The 17864-nt window shown below is 40.1% G+C and overlaps 1 protein-coding gene across 5 annotated transcripts in view; it reads left to right on the top strand.

The window, feature by feature from the left end:
• Nucleotides 1-17864, top strand: part of SYTL5 (synaptotagmin like 5) — a 60493-nt gene that overhangs the window by 13657 nt on the left and 28972 nt on the right. For 3 of the 5 annotated variants that reach the window (XM_079974507.1, XM_079974511.1, XM_079974509.1), the window contains exon 2: nucleotides 10285-10635. In XM_079974507.1, the coding sequence (XP_079830633.1) occupies nucleotides 10517-10635 (119 nt within the window). In that variant the 5' untranslated portion in view covers nucleotides 10285-10516. Of the gene's footprint in view, nucleotides 1-5040; nucleotides 5061-8249; nucleotides 8322-10284; nucleotides 10636-17864 lie in introns of those variants that run through there. The other 2 variants (XM_079974510.1, XM_079974508.1) reach the window with 2 other exon arrangements.

Below are 17864 nucleotides of genomic sequence, written 5' to 3'. Positions count from 1 at the left end.
TCTCACCACTGCAGCGAAGCGGGGACCCTTTCAAAAACCGCAGGCGGAAGAAGCCTGCGACCGTGGGACTCGGCGGGCACCATTTGCGCCCCCCCCCCCCCGTTTAGCAAAGGGACCCCATTAAGGGCTCCAGAGTGAGACGGGGGTTGACGTGGTGCTGAGAGTCAATCGCTACTTCTGTGGAGCGAAGCTGCACAGCCGATGTCGGAGAGCGCTGTCCTTTTTCCTGTGACAATTCGGACTATAAACAACAACCCGTGAGTAGGATAATTGAAACTTTTGGACTTAAAAAACATCTCTGAATTTGAACCGAGACGGGAAGGTGCAAACAGGAAGTCCACCTCCCGTTCCTTGTATAAAAGTATAAAGCAAAGATCTTACAAGCGAAAAGCCGGCTAAACTGACAGCTGGGAATTTCCTGCATTTCTAGCCATCAATCCCCCCTAGCCAGCAGGAGGAAAGGGGGGAAAATTTTGACTTTTAAATCCTGCTGAGAGTGTGTTAAGAAAGTAAGCTTCCACTGTCCCTAATCTGGGGACGGAATGACAGGAAAGAAATCGTCGGTGATGCCTACAAGTTGATTTTAGGAAAATTGACAGATAGAACTGGAAAAGGGGGAAAAATAATTCTAATGCTCCCTTCTGCCTGTTTGTTTTACGCTGAAAGGAAACAAAATATCTGAGAATTGAAAGTAACTTTTTCCTTGCTGGTTACACTTTAAAAATGGATGCCAAAAAGTAACTATACCCCCTAGAGGAAGCTTGCCAGTGTGTTTGCTACAATTTACAAAGAGAACACTGTAACTGGGAAAAATAGACCATGGGACTAGCTCCCTGACCTTGACAACATGACTAGAAATGAAGTTTTATCTACCCTGGACAAAATATATGATGTGCTGCTCCAGTTGGATGAGAAAGTATCCCTGATGAATCAACAGATGGTCTACATAACAGCTGCAGTTAGCAAGGAGGTGCCAATGGGAAATGTAGCCACAGAAACTGCACAACAATTAACTCAGGAAGCTGGCCTAACAGAGCAAGTGCAAAGGCAGAAAAAAATGGAAGAGGCTGTGAATGCACCGCAAAAGATAAAGAGACTTCAAGTCCTACATGACCAAAAGTTGCAACATTGGGAAATGGAATTTGGAGGACACTGGCTAAATTTTGGATTTAAGAAAAGTTCTATCTCTGGTGGGACTGTGAAACAGGTGGAAGATCATTTCTGGAATAACTGCCTTTTGGATTACAAACTAAATGATGGGGAGTACATCACCGGGGAATGGGACAATTGGATGAAAGGAGATGAAGAATATTACTGCACGGAACTCCCCGGAGATTGGCTCCCTAAAGAGAAAGAGAAGAAAATGTGAAAGAACCCAACGGGGAATAAGGATGTATGTAACCACAAACAGAAGCAAGAAAACCCGCAGAGGGGGCTTAGAAGTGACCTGAGGGTCTCAGACATTAGAACACCGGACTGAGGATGACACAATGATATAAGGACTGACATTATCCGGAACCAGAAAAAGGGACGTTGGAAAAACTTAGAATGAGAAATGCTTTTTGTAATAAATTTATATTTATGGAATTAGTGTAATATTAATGAAATATCAAGAGATGCGGGAAAGGAATAATTGGCTTTAGCAAAAAGTTAAATATGGTGTAAACTTAATAATTTTTAAGATTAAGAGGATAAGATAAAAATTAATGAGATTAATATAAAAAATGAAGAGGTCTGAGTAATAAGGGAGAATTTGCTGAACAATTTTTCAAAATGGAATACAATGAGGGAGGTGGGAGGAAGTCAGGAAAAGAAGTGAAAAAATGTTGAAAAATCTGAAAGGAGGGATTTTTTTCCCCTTTATTTTTTTTGTCTTGTTTTTGAGTTGAATTCTTGGTTCTTGTAAGTTTTTTGTAATTTTTTTATGTTTAATTTTTGTTGTCTTTGTAATCTTTTTTTTCTTGTTAAAATCCAATAAAATATCATTTAAAAAAAAAAAACAATGGCCAGCAGCTGTATTTTGGGGCTCTGTTCTTTTGCCAAGGTTCTGTCAAGTTCTAGTAGGTGCGGGAAAGACCACAGTTCAATGATGTAGCACCTGATTTTCATGCAGAAGGTCCTGGGTTCACTCTGTAGTGTTCCTGTCAGGTAGCAGGTGAAGGGGATGACATTTGCCTGAGATCGTGGAGAGGAGCTGTCAGCGTAATAATAAATAATAATAACTTTTATTATTTATACCCCGCCCATCTGTCTGGGTTTCCCCAGCCATTCTTGGCAGCTCCCAATAGAGGACTAAAAACAGAATAAAACAGTAGGCACTACTGGGCCAGATGGACAAAATAGTTTGGCTTGGTATAAGGAAGCTCCCTGTGTTCCCTAGCATTGCTGAGAAATCAAACCCAGAGGATGGAACTGTGTAGATGGGCAGGCATGATTCTCAGTGACTGGGGTGACCAAGGGCAGGGTTGCTCTTGTTAACGAGGCCAATGGCTGGGTTGCTGTGTTCATGGTGCAGTTGTTCTTGTGGATAGAGTTGATTGCAATAATAATAATAGTAATTATTTATTTATTTATTTATTTATTTATTTATTTATACATACCCCGCCCATATGTCGATCCTTTCTCTAAAACATACGTTGCCCCTTATAATAAAGGAGGAGGAAGGGGTAAGTTTTAATGAAATCTAAAACATCACTTGTTCTTATGGGAAAATATGAAGTTATTTGTGCATGTGAGTCTTTCACATGCTGGTGTTTTTTCCTCCCAAACATTTTTACTCGGACACAAGTCTGATTGATTTGAGACATGCTTACCAAAAAGTGTCCTTAGGAAACAAAGTCATGTGTCCAAGTTCTTTCAGGTAGCAACTTTCACTGCTTGAGCACTACCTGCTTCCCTTCTACCAGGAAGAACTTGGTACTCTAGAGATGCTGTGATATGCAAACAGCCCTGTGTCCTGGGGTCCTCTGCCATTGTTTTGATTCAAGCTGTGTTTGACCTACAAACTGGTATAGTTCACTGCAGAGTTGCACCATCAAAGCAGGTTGCTAAACAATGCTAAATTAAATTGAAGACAAACCTTTTGCTGTCACGTACCATTTGGGGACATGCTTTGTATGGATTTGTAAAGAAATACAGAATGACATATGGATAATTCTGGCCAGATAAAACCTATTACTCAAAGCTAAATTGATCAGAACCGTGTAACAAATGTTACTCATTTTCTGCTCCGAAACAAAAACACATCTGTGGTGTTAAATCACCTGTGGAGAAGGGGGGAAAAAAAGGCTTGGGCATAACTCACCTCAATGTTATTGTTTTGCCTGCAGCATTTGTACTGAACTAAAACCTGTATTTTTTGAGATAAACTATATACCTTGTGCTTCATCACTGTCATTGCATTTCCATTTTTAACTACTACATTTCAATGGGAAATGATATGAATATTAAAAACTTAAAGCAGTGTAGAGGTTTGGGATAGCATTCTGTCAGTTTGTTAGATTGCGTCACACTCATCACAATTTAAGTTACACATAATATTTTCTCTGCATACTGTGGGCGTGTTCAGGCACTGACCTCAACATGCAAGTGCAAAATTGTGGAGCAGGGTCAGGGGGTCAGGGCTGCATGTTCATGCCCTTCCCTTGATGTACATGGTTCTCCTTTGGAGATCTTCCCTCTGTTAATGTGGGGAAAGTCTGCTTAGGGTGCAGTGCATCTCTGTGTTGTTGTCAAATCCTTCCTTTCAGAGAGCAGCTTAGGGACGAGATGAGAAATTTTGAAATCCACAGAGGCAGGAGCAGAATATGAGCGAGCTAGAGGCTGGAAGCCTCTTGGGATTGTAGGTGCTTCTCTGGAGACCTGATGTGGGGCAGAGGATCTGCTGCCTGATAGGAGTTCACATGCTGCTTGCCTCCACCTGTGCTCCACTTGTAAATAAGCCAAATATTACGAAAGCATCATATGTGTCTAGTGTTCTCTCGTCCAAATGAAGCTAAACCAAGCTAATACTCCTCCTGAAACCTCTCACCACTTGGGAGAAGTGAGGAACACATAATACTGTATTTTTTGTATAAAAACTAATGTTTATTAAATATTTTATTGGTTTGTAAAAGTATGTGCATTGTCTCTTTTTCAGGTTGTTAAGTCTTTTCTATAGATCAGTTACATTTGATATGAGACATTAGTGTTATATACGGTATAAGATCAAGGAAGAAGAGAGAGGAGAGATGGGGTGGTGAAACTTACATTCTTTTATATAAAAACAAAATAAAAAAATTCCTTCCAGTAGCACCTTAAAGACCAACTAAGTTAGTTTTTGGTATGAGCTTTCGTGTGCATGCACACTTCTTCTTTTAGGAGAAAAAAATCTGCGTGTTATAGAGGGAAAAATATGGTAGTTGGTCTTTAAGGTGCTACTGGAAGGAATTTTTTTATTTTGTTTTGACTATGGCAGACCAACACGGCTACCTATCTGTAACATTCTTTTATATAGTGTATGTATGGGGTTTTGTGTCAGCGTCAACTGGATAGGTTCTCTTTCAATTTGCTTTTTACATTTCCTTGGTAGTGAGAGGGTGTGGTTGGTTGTCTATAGTTGGCTACAGTGAGGTTTGTTTGCATTTGTGAGTGGGGGAGGGATGATTGGGTCATGTAAGTCATCTATTTTCCCATGTCAGTTTTGGTCTGTTGGTTAGCTTTTCTAGGAAGGCTGTTTCCCATGTTATTTGGTACCAGTGGCCCATGTTCACTCCAGACAGATCTCTGCAGTGTCTGGCTATGGTGCTTTTGTCTGCTGAAAGTAGGTGGGTTATAAGCTCTTTATAATATGAATGGACATTATTATCTTGGAAAATATTCAGTAGCGCCAGTTCTGGGGTGAATTCTAATACCTGTTAGTTATTTTGCATATCTCTTGTGGGACTGCTGTCCAGGAGGGTTGGATTTTGGGGGATTCCCACCACATGTGAAGGTATGTGCCTGTGGAGGTGTAGCCTCTCCAACATTTTGGCTCCTGGGCTTATCAATGTCAGTTTCGTGGTGTTAGGTACCATCTATAGGTAAGTTTCAGAATGAGTTTCCTTCTTTTGGCTGAGATGGATTTAAAGGGAGGTTTAGACCACATTCCAGTCCATTGGGTGGGGTTACATTTCATAGCCTATGTTGTGCTCCCATTGTTTTTGATAGCATCGTGGGGGTTTGTGGGATTTTGGAGCAGTATTTTGTATACTGTGATTACCATCTCCTTGCCGTGTCCCGTTGCTGTCAGGAGAAGGTTTTTGAAGGCAGCCAAGGGCTTAGTGGCTGCTGATTTTACTGCTGGATTGTTCAAGAAGGCGTGTAGTTGGTGGTGCATTAGCCAAGATATTTGGGTGTCCCCTAGTTTGTCTTGTATTGCTTGTGTCGTTATAGGTTTGTGTCAGTATGGGTAGAAGTCTTTAAATGATGTAGGCCTTTGGCTTGCCAGGTTTTTATCTGGAGGCTTTGTGCTGCATGTTGGAATAGTGGGTGATGAGCCAGGGGAATTAGTGAGGCTGAGGCTGGGAACAGTTTGCCTACTTTTTCCTTCCATGCTTTAGGCGTGGACTGCTAACCAACCTGTTTAGTATTGTGGGGATTTTCTTTAGTTTGTTTTGGAGAAATGGGTACAGTTGAACCTCCGCCTCTTCTTACGGTTGTTCCAGGTTGCAACTGCTGCAAACCCAGAAGTAACTGGCAGGTTTGCTGCCATTTGCGCATGCGCAGGAGCGGCAATTGCCATTTATGCATGCGCAGGAGCGGCAATTGCCGCCCGTGCCTGCACACAATGGCGCCTCTCCCAGCAACCCATTTCGACCTCCGGACAGACCTCCGGAACGGATTATGGTCGCAAATAGAGGTTCCACTGTATGCTGTTTTGGGGAAGTTTTTGATTGTTCTCTCCAAGTGGACCCATTGTTTCGTCTCGTCATCTAGAATGTATGGGGTTATATGGCACACTTGGTTAGCAATGTAATATGATTCTATTTTGGGGATTCCCCATCCTCCTCCTAAGGAGGGGAGGCACAGGTATTTGGGGCTTATTCTTGGCTTTTTGTGAGAGAAAATAAATGAGTATAGTTTTTTCTGCCGTTTCTGGAACTGGGGCTAATACTGTATTTCTAAAGCTAACTGGTATTTATCGGCTCAATTGGCTTTTTAAAAAATCTTCAGGCATTAAGTTTTTTAGCCTGAGTATTAGTATTTTAATACATATGTGCTACTGCTTCACACTTCTGTTTTATAAATTTGGTACAGCTTGGAAGCACAGGCTTTGATCTAACAGAATCCAAGACAGCGTGCCAGGGAAGCTGGCATAATTCCAAAAAAAAAATGAAAGAGTGGCTTCTAGCTTCTGTTTTTACTTGAGCAATGAATGTGCCAACAAGTGTCCTTTTGGTGCTGTGTATCTACTGCGGATATGTAACTTCAGGAGATGAAATAATAGGAATGCTAGCAAGATTGTGGTGTTTGTTTAATGAGGGGCTTTTTTTGTAGTATGGTAAGGTAAAGGTAATGTTACTTTCTTACTTCAACTCTTTACCATGCCATCACGTCTAGCCATTAAAAAATGTTTTGCAGTATTTGATAATTAAACATTGTCAGGATATCAAGACACTGTCTCCACCTGACAGCCTGAACATCAATATGTTCATACAAAAAGGTTACTTTTTATTTGTTGTGATCCAGCAGTGACATGAACTGTTTATTGATTTATGTAAGGTTATTCCAGTTAGTTACATTGAACATTGTTCAGTTGATCATAAGCTCATTTATTTGGAAGGAAGTCCTATTAGGTTCAAAAGGGTATACTCTGAAGTAAGTGTGCATAATACCACAGTCCCGCAACATGTTTTGATATATTTAAAAGCCATGCTGTTGGCCGTTTTAGTATAATGAAGGCTCCACTTGCAGAGCTAAGGAGTGTGTGTTTGGCATTCCAATAACTCTTAATGCTATTCACGCTGCAGCCATAATCCAGCTTGTTGCATATTCCTCTGTTTTGTTGACTACCAGGGCATGTTGCAGGCTGTACAGTGTCAAGAGAGGGTGCTCTGAATCGATCCTATGGATGGTCCATTGTGTCACCATTGCACAATGAGACTAGGAGCCTCAGGAGGTTTGCCATTTCTAACCACTGGGAAATTTCCCAGAGCGCTGAGGAATCTATCAGATGTTCATTATATGCCCCACTTGTAAAAAAAATACTATTGGTGTGAATGAAAATAGTCATATATGCATTACAAAACAGGAAACATTGCTAGTTTGAACTCCAGTTTTTGATGGTTTGTCCTAACATAGTAAAGTGCCTCTCTTGCCTCACAGGGGGTTATTAAATTAGGGGGTTCATTTTTTTGTTTGTTTCACTGTCTTTATGTATGTGCTCCCCCCCCCCCATAAAAGTGACCTGTTGGTTTTTTAAAAAATAAAATAGAAGAGTGGCATTTAGCAAGTGTCGCTCTGCTTATAGACGACATCCATCAGTGGAATGGGGAGTGAGGCAGTTTTGGCCAATGTATCCTCTCCCTTTCAACTTCGTTGAGCCTCCTCAAATTCAGTAGATTTTGCAGAGGAGAAAATCACACACACACACACACACACACACACACACACACACAATTCCTCATTTTGTTGATGGATGCCTTCCATTAGTGGAACAACACTTGTGGTATTCTGTTGTAAATGCTTCATATAAACTGAAATACCCACTGTGCAGTACTAATGCAGTGGCATTCCATCTGGTGATCTGGCTAGTTCAGACCTTAGAGCCATAGCTCAGGAGCAGAGCATATGCTTTGCATGCAGAAGGTCACAAGTTCAGTCTGTTGGTAGGACTGGGAAACACTCCTGTCTGCCTGTCACTGAAGGAAACAGTAAGCTAGATGGATGGAATGGCCTGACTTGGTATAGAGCAGCTTCCTAGACCTAACCACTTTTTACATTTTCAAAGAAACCAGTTACATCTGTATGATTGGGCATTATAAATGGTAGTTAGTAATTCTCCTTGAATGACTGACATGACAGCTTTTCACTTTGTTGTTTGATGAAGATGGTTCTAAAAAGATGGAAGACTTTCATTCCTTCCTTTGAAAAGTCATTAGGTTGGGGCTGCAGGTAGTTCCTTGTACTTTTGATAACCAGGCGCTGGTGGCAAATATTGCATCACGCTGCTGGGTGTGTGCTTTGTGCAAACAGATTGCTGGTGGAAGAACAGCTGGTTTTTCTAGTTTTGTAAAGAGTCCACTGCAGTAGTCCTCTGTAAGTTGACCAGAAGTACTTCAGCTGTTAGCACTCTAGATACGGTAAGACCTATGTATTTACAACGCCATTTGAAGATTTATTCTCATTTTAAACACTCGGTAGCTCTTGTCATACTGTCCAGCAAAATAAGACTTATGAAAAATGTTTTATAAGAATTCTTCTCATAACAGTAGACTTCTTTAACTGAACAGGAAGTTTGCTGCCTGTTTTGTTTTATTTCCTGATGTCTCAGTGAATGAAGCTGGGCTATTTTAAGGTTATGGTTTCTCTGATACCATCTTAAAGAATCGCATTGTTATAGCATAGTTGCCTGATTAGAATACATCACGGCACAATGAAAATACCAGATTCTGCCTGACTGACATTAACCTGGAAGTAACTGCAAGGGTGGATGAGTTTTTATCAGTAGTATCTCTCAGAGTGGTGAATGGCACTATTTAGTGAGAAGAAATGCCAATGAAAATCCTCATTATTACATATTTTTACATGGCTGTTTATATATATTTTAAAATTTTATGTACGGATGTTTTATGATGGCCTATATTCGTAATACCTAATAAAGGTTTGGTGAAAAGAATATTAGAATACTTTCCGATTAAATGTTATTCCCGATTAAATGATATAAATGTAGATCAGGAATGATCCTAATTTGTTGTCCTTTCACAGCAAGACTACTTTAGGGATTTTATCACTAATTTGAACAGAGCACAGTAAAATTACTTCTGTTATACCTGTGACACTTAAACTGGTATGTTGGCTTTTCCTCTAGCAATAAACTGGAATCATAGTTTAGACAGAGACTTCAACAAGGGGGCAGTTTTTATAAATATGATTGATTATGTACGCAGTGCATACTGAGGCAGTTTATTAATGCTTTTGTTGACCAGAAGTCAGACTGTTCTTCCTTGCCTGTTCTACTCTTGGAGAATCCCTGCTTATATCTAAGGAAGCAAAAACTAAAAATTATTCAGTGTATTAATAAACAGCACAACATGGTCGTTTCACATATGGAAATATCTCTGTTCAATACACCATCAATTTAATGTGCAAACTGACAAGCCAAGAATGGTTTACGCAATAATGAACCATTTATCATGGATCATGCTCACACATGACAAAAATGAGTACGACAAGTAATAATTGATCATTTGCTTTACCTAGTCTACAAATCTGTTAAAGAATCACCCACTTAACACTTCACATGTACCCTAAAAATAGCACCCTTTCTCCAGGAGATCTGTTGTAAGAAGAAAAAGTGAATACAGATCTAAAAGAAGTATTTTCTGTTTGATAGTATTGATCTCCCTTGCCTTCTCTCTTGTATTTACCTCAGAATTAATGGTACCCACTGAGAAACAAGAAAGGAAAATGGGATGGAGAGTTTATTTGTTGCCTGCTCTTCACTCTTAAGGTCCCAGGGCAGGTTGCAACATTAAAACACAATATTAAAAACAGTTTAAAACAACTGAGTAAGATTATATTTTTAGTGAAAGAAGAAAATTGTAAATACTGTTTTGAATCTTAGAAGTACATATTAGTAGTTGCCTGCCAAATGACAGATTAGTCATGATTCTCCGTTATGTGGCTAAATCTACGTTTAGTGCAAACTAGCAACTAGTATGAATATATCCTCAGAAAATTATTTTGGCCATGTGGTGGAGCAATCAGATAACTGTTTTCCATTCTTCCAGTTGTTAGGCAAATTGAACTCGCCACATAGTCTGGCTGATTTTGGGTTTGGGAACTGACTGTTAGATACAAGCAGTGTGGGCCGTCTCCAGTTTATTCAGTTGGTAAAATCAGGGCTTGTTCTTGCTGCTTCCATGGATGTACTTTAATACCAGTGGGACAGTCAGAGTCACAGATGTCTACAATGAATGTTGTGAATGTATCAGCACTTAGGTATTTGGTATTGTCTTGAAGACAGCAAACCACTGTTTGATTTCAGCTGCTCATGCAACACACTGATTATGTCAAGTGTCTTATTTTCACTTTCGTTTCCAGGTACAAAGAATCGAAATAACCAGCTTTGGTGGGAAACGATTAACCTGAGGATAATTTATGAATGAAGACCCACAGCATGTTCAGAAGTTCCAGCAAAGCTGCAATGGACACTCAAGTCACTAAGCTGGACTTTGTAACTTTTGGTTGTTTGCAATGATGTGCCTTTAAACTTTATATCACAATTCATGCCCTTCATACTACATAAATTATAAAATAATACAATCGAAGCAACATGTCAAAAAACTTGGAGATTATCAATCTGTCATTTTTACTGGAACATGAGAGGGAAATGATACTGGGAGTGCTGAAGAGAGACGAGTATTTGAAAAAAATTGAAGATAAAAGAATCAGGTAATTGTGAAACTTTCTTCTGAGGTATTTAAACTTCTGAATACTGGAGTTCAGTTTAGATATTTGTGCATATGTTGTTGTTGTTGTTGTTGTTGTTGTTGTTGTTGTCCAGTTAGCTCATGGTTACAGTGTAGTTCAGGGTTGGGAAGACACCAGACTTGTGGAATCTACTTTGTTTTTTACTATAACCCTGAGGTCCACCAACCACAGCCAGGTTCAAAATAGTGGCTCAGGTGAGCAGACTAAAGCTAAGAAGGAATTTTGGTTGAGCAATGGGACTTCTCCACTTGCATGCACTCAGTGCCCTTCTGAAATCTTTTCCAGAGGGTTGAGCCCCTAGAGCAGAGTTAGGGTTAGCATGGGAAGGAGAGCAGGAGAACATTTTGTTACACAAGCAGAAACCCTTGCCCTGACAGAATTTTCATACAGTGCTATGTGTACAACCCAGGGTACCTCTGAGCACATTGAGGTGAGAGCCAGTGTGGTGTAGTGGTTAAGAGCGGTAGTCTCGTAATCCTGGGGAACCGGGTTCGTGTCTCCGCTCCTCCACATGCAGCTGCTGGGTGACCTTGGGCTAGTCACACTTCTCTGAAGTCTCTCAGCCCCACTCACCTCACAGAGTGTTTGTTGTGGGGGAGGAAGAGAAAGGAGAATGTTAGCCGCTTTGAGACTCCTTAAAGGGAGTGAAAGGCGGGATATCAAATCCAAACTCTTCTTCTTCTTCTTCTTCACATGCTCAGAATCTGTGATCAGTAGCAGAACTGTCCTCACGAGTTCTCTTTCACACAAAAATCCACTCTTGGTTTCTTCCTCAATAATTCCTTTTCAGCAACCTGATTTAGAAAGGAAAGTTTTTTGTTGCTATTGTTAAGACAGCTGAACATCAGAAACCCTTGCTGATCTTAAAGCTGGTCAGTACAGGCGGTGACCATTTTGCACATGTCCAATTAATGCATGACTGTTGATGCACAGATCCTTTAGGACCTGGAAGAGGGCAGAACAGGGATATGGCGTGGCATAATGGGGTGGGGTGGGCTTATGTACACTTCACCAGTGTGTAGGGGGCCAGGAATGGAACCCCTGTGCAAAATGATTGCTGCCTGTATTTACTTTCCGCATTTGTAAGTTAGTATATTGTGGTTTGTTATTGCTGTCTATAAAATATAACAAGTGGTATCATTCATCTTGCAAGACCCCCCCCCATAATAATAATAATAATAATAATAATAATAATAATAATAATAATAAAGAAACCATTTCTGATCTACGGTAGCATCTAGAGATCTTTCAGTAGATTCTGATATGTCCATCTCTAGTTTTGTTCATAAATAGCATGCATCTGTTGTTGACCTATAGGTTAAATTGACTATAGGCTAAGATGATTGCCTTGCTCTGTAATGTTTTATGAGGCCATGTTGACTAATCTTTATCCTCCACTTGGATGGTTATTAACCATCACACTGCAGTTTTATGTGCAGTTTCTTTAGTCTATATAGCATGCTATCCATGTTAACATCCTCACTCTCTGACCCTTAACCTAAAATCTTTTTAAATTTAAGAATGGCTAGCATGAAACTGTCATTGTGTGATAAAAATTAAAAAGGCCTAAATGAAACCAATGTAATTTCTGTCATGCCGGCAATATAGCAAGGTGACAGCTGTTCAAACAGAGAATGTGGCATAATGGAATGCCATAGAACCATAGTTAGAAGGGATCCTGAGGATCATTTAGTCCAAGCTCCTGCAATGCAGGAATCTCAACTAAAGCATCCAGGACAGATGGCCACCCAACCTCTGCTTATAAACCTCCAATGAAGGGGAGAGTCCACCACCTTCTGAGGAAGATCATTCCACTGTTGAACAGCTCCTACTGTCAGAAAGTTCTTCCTGATGCTTAGTCAGAATCTCCTTTCTTGTAACTTGAAGCCATTAGTTCGGGTCCTAATCTCCAGAGAAGGAGAAAACAAGCTTGCTCCATCTTCCATGTGACAGCCATGTGACAGCCATTTAGATATTTGAAGATGGCTATCATATCTCTTCTCAGTCTCCTCTATGCCAGGCTAAGCATATCTAGGTTCCTAAACCATTCCTCATAAGGCTTGGTTTCCAGACACTTGATCATGTTGATTGCCCTCCTCTGCACATGTAGCATTACAAGAATGTGACTTGGTGAGCCTTGAGCTTGGGTGTGCCCCGCTCTCCCGCTTAAGCTCTGAGAAGGAGTTTGGAAGCTTTCAGCTCCATTTTTGCTTGGCTTCAGCTTGTCATGTAGACTGAACTTCTGATATATGGTTAATGTTTCTTTGAAACAAGCCAACTTTTAACCAATAATTTCAAAGTTCCAGTGACATGACAGGTTGTGGTTAAGGAAGAACAGGAGCAAAAGCTTCTGAACCCTTCACAGCTATAGCAGAGGAGAGGGGAGGAAGGGAGGGAGCTAGAGGCTCACTGCAGCTGATTCACACCATGCTCAACTATGACTTAGCAGATGGGAATCCGATGTGTTCTTCAACTCTGATAAGTATCAGCCAGCATAGCTAGTGGTCAAGGATGATGTTAGCTAGCAATATCAGGAGGGCACCATGTTGGCTGTTAGCATGATGCATGAACACTGCCAATATCTTTATTATGACCAAGTGAAAATGGCAAAAAACAATGAGCTAGCTTTCAAGTTTCACAGTAAGCTTGAATTTAGTTTTATTGTCCACCCAGGTATATCTATCTACCTACACACACACACACACATCTCCAAATCAAACAAATTTCATGTGAAGATTAGAAGGATAATAGGCAACAAATTAGATTGCACACAGAGAGAAATGTCCAGCTCAAATTCAAAATGCAGGGAAGTGGGTGGCTAACAATTTTCTCTTATATAGACTTATATAGACTCCTAACCCCACCAAATTCAATCATTAACTCTTCTAGGATCAGCTGTAAGCAAGATGAAGCAAGGGTTCAATAAACAGAGCAGAATGCACTTAGTGACTATTTACTGTTGAATGTCAATAGAACTACATGGCTAGAAAAAGTAAAAGCAGGAAAGGTCCCTAAAGGCTAAGAATCCATGACCATTAAGAGTACAGTAGAACCCATCTATGCTTTTCCTGGAATTGCTACTTAGTCATAACCCATTTCTTAGCTCCACTTCCGTGTAAATATGTGCTTACCTGACCTTCTGAATATCCAAATGTTCCACATGGCTGAATCTGGACTGAAAATTCCAGCAGTGTTGCAGGTGTAGCTGGTGAACGCTATGTTAACTGAGCTCTCATTTCAACTCTCTAGTATTTAAATTTGCATTAGGACCCAGTGGGTTCTATTCAGGTGTCTAAAATGTCAGGTCTTTTCATGTGCTGTGGTCATCTGCTGATACTCTCCTCTGAGTGCCTCTGCCACTATTGGTAAGGTCAACTGTGACATGGGCATCATTGGTTGTGGTGCCAGGCTAATACTGGTTTTGTCTTCCAGCCCTTAAAAAAAATAGAACTGATTTTTTTTTTTTTTGGTCCTCCTGCTGCTTTTCATTTATTATTGAGATCTGGTGCACATGTGTTTCATGTTCAAGCTTCTTTTCTACCTCTGAGGATAAGGAAAGATGCAAAATATGCTATAATGTTATATGTACCTTGAGCATAAGATTTGTATGTTCAGGACACAATTCTGCACTTCACATTCAAGCACCACCTCAAGTTACTGCACTCATTTCCAAGTATACTAAGGAAAACATAATGCAGGGTCTCCTTTGAACATTGAGATCCCAGGCTTTCTTCAAACGGCAGGAGGAAAGATGCAAGACCCATTGTAATGGGACTTCAGAACATTGTTCTTTACAGGTATGCTTAGACTTTTATGCATTAAATTCCTTTTAATTTATTTTAGTCTTAAAAATTAGTCAGTTCTGGTTTTGGGCAAAAGATGTTTTTCTACAGCACATAACTGCTTATTCTACTGACGCACAGTGTTCCTTTTCCGTAGTGTTTGACACAGCTAGATAGTGGCTGTTTAGAAAATGTGCTCATGGTAGATTGAGATAGGATGACTCATTCTCCTCCTCCATCTCTTGTACTCTTGGAACACTTAATTCCTCCAATTTTGAAATCAGAGCACATTGTCACAGTTGTTCAGTGATTCACTCTTGAATACACCGCAAGGAAATATGGAAGGAAGTTTATATAAAACGCAGCTGTCTGAGTTTGCTTTATCATAAACGAAGGAAATTGTGAAGTGGGGCATCTTATTTGCTTGTCTACATTTGTGCCCTTACCTTTCTCCAAGGGCCTCTCAGTTGCATTCCTGGGGCTCCTGCATAATTCCTTCTAGTTCTTGGCTAGCTCCAGATTTATTTATTTAATTAAAACAATCATACCACTTGGTTGTTTTAAAAACTTCAAAGCGGTTAGCTAAGATCTGCTTAGCCTTAGAGAGGAGCCTAGAACAAGTACCTTCAGACCATTATCTGGTAATTCATAGAGCTTTGTACTGGGTTTTTCCCAGGTTTTTTGGGGGGAGGTGGTGGTATAGAAGTTTTTATAGGAACACAGAACTGGAAAGCAGAAAGGGAAAAAGTTGGCATGCAGCTTATTTATTTTGGCATTTATATGCCACCCGGGAAGGTTCTTTTCTGTCATAACTCTTTGCAGACAGACAGACAGACAGTTCCCAAATTGTTAACCTTTTGTCATTAAAACCTAACTGATTTCCAACCTTTATTTCTTAAGTTTGTATCCAAAGTGCCGTTTGCAAAGCTACATGCTGTGGGACATATTAAGTCTTACTTGTGATCACATGAAGTCTCCCTGCCCATGGCACCCATCAAACCTCTCCTAAAATTCAGAGGACCTTCAGAAATAAGACGTTGTTCCTGAGCAGTCAGTGAAGGTTTCCTGTTAGTTTCCAGCACATGGTGCTCAAAGGTATCTGGATTCTGGACATCCATGACAGATAGCCGTCCAACCTCTGCTTAAAAACCTCCAATAAAGGAGAGTCCACAACCTTCTGAGGGAGTCTGTTCTAGTGTCAAACAGCTCCTACCATTAGAAAATTCTTCTTGATGTTTAGTCAAAATCTCCTTTCTTTCGTAATGCTGGTCTGCCAGATTTGGTAGAATCAAAATAATGGCAAAGGATTGATCCAGACAGAAACTTGTACAAATGAGTGTGGAGACCATCAGAATAAGAATTATTCTATTATTATCCTAGCAGAGTTGCACTCTTATCCTTCTGAAGCAAGTGTCATGAATTTTTATAGCAGATAATCATTTTGATCATTTGGGGCTATCCAATCTCTAGAAGAGAAAAATGCATGTATTACGGTATTTCTCATTTCAAGTGTTTTGTGAGTCAGAAATTACTTTGATCTTTGATCTACTGTGGCTTTGCAAGCTTTGAATAATTGTGTTGAGGAAAGTTGGCAAAGCTAAAGCCATATAATAATAATAATAAGCAGGCTGAAGACCCATACCAAACATGCATTAATGTGACATGCATTGAGACATTGAGCAAAACTGAACAGAGCTCTTTCTTTCACTTTAGGGCAATCAATTTATGGCACATTTTCCAGCCATGTTGTATATACAGGATGTATTTGCATCATGCTTAGCATGTCTTGATGGGACCACTGCTATGCTGCCAGAGAACAAATTGCCTTTGCCTGAGCTTCCCATCAGTCATGCCCTGCCTTCACATGTGGGCTTAACCCCCTTACAAGAGGCGCATGATGTTCAGAAAGGCCTTATTGTTATCTGTGCACATAAATAAAAATGTAAAGTAAGCACCAATTTTGGTGAAGTTCTAGATCACAGGATAATATAGTGCATATTTAAATGCCCTTCATATTCAGCAGTGGATGCTTCCCTTAGCTCCAGTGGATTATGATGATTGCTGAAGAAAGGGATGCAGTAGAACATTCATTATTTTATGAAAATAAAACTGTCTTTTGAGGACTGCAAGGACTGGGACTCTACACTGCAAGGACTGGGACCACAGTAGCATAAATTGTGCCCTACAGTTATATGCTGAGCAGCTCTGTAAGGGCTGACTGTTCATTTCATTTTCTTAAGTACACACACAAAAATTTTCATTAATAATCTGTTGCTTTAGTAATGAAGAGCTTAATATAATGTATTGTGTTTAATTTCAGAAATATGACAAAAGGCTTGGATTAAAATGAGGCCAGCATGTTCTTAATGAGCACTGATATTTCATCACCTAGAGCTTTTGTTTTATACCCTGACTTAATTTAATAGTTCATAACATGCCCTTTCTCCCCTAGTGCCAGATAGATTGTTATCATTTTGGGATTATCTTTAGCCTTTGTCCTTTAATTTCCTTCTTTTCCTTTTCACCAGATTGTTAAAGTGTGTGTGGTTAAGTCTGCAGCCAGAGACAAAGGAGAAACAAAACTCGGACTGCAGCACAAGGGATGGAAGGTTAAACCTTCCCCTCCTCCATATTGCAGTCCCTTCAAATCACTTTTCAGAGCTTTTATTCCCCACAGGCTAGAAGCAGTGGATAGTTAAACTACAGAACTCTCTCCCACAAGAGGCCAAGTTGGCCACCAACTTGGAAGTTGTGGATAATGTCAAGATTTTTGAGTGTCGCTATGAAATTACGTCACCATAGGTCCTAAGAGCCATCTTTGTACCTCATGATGTCGGGACAGTTTTATCCTAAAGTATCTCCTACTATGGTTCATTAACTGTGTTGTGTTCTGATCCATGTATATGATGTACTTTTCATGCCAATAAAGGAGATTGATTGATTGATTGATTGAACAGTCATCTTTATTTCACAAAAATCCTGTGATCATTACATCTTAGGAACAGAGTTCAAGAGATAAGAAACTGCCCGAGGTTAGGTACTGAATCTTGCAGACACTGATAAAAGTGAATTAATATCCCAGCCTGGTATCCATACTAGAGAGTAAGGTTAATATTTTCTCCCAACGTATCATTGCACCCAAAGCATGGAGGAGGTAGGACATTCATCTCTGCATAACTAAGTGTGAAAGCTGCTTGTGTTTCAGAGTCCTTTTATATATGTGCTCTGGATAATTTGCTTCTGCTTCAGCCAGAAATTGTTTTAGTAGATGTGATATTTTAAAAAGTAGATTAAGAGCATTAGGCAGAGTGAGGCTTCTGCCTCAGGTGACTTATGTTGTAGGGCTGGCGAGTGGTGGCAAGGCTATGCTGCAGCAATGAACCCTCTAAGTTCGCCTGGATGCTGTTC

Source organism: Podarcis cretensis, assembly GCF_951804945.1.
Source record: "Podarcis cretensis genome assembly, chromosome: 4".
NCBI classification, from domain to species: Eukaryota; Metazoa; Chordata; class Lepidosauria; order Squamata; family Lacertidae; genus Podarcis; species Podarcis cretensis.
Note: the sequence above shows the minus strand (reverse complement) of the source record. Positions and strands in the feature narration are given on the sequence as shown.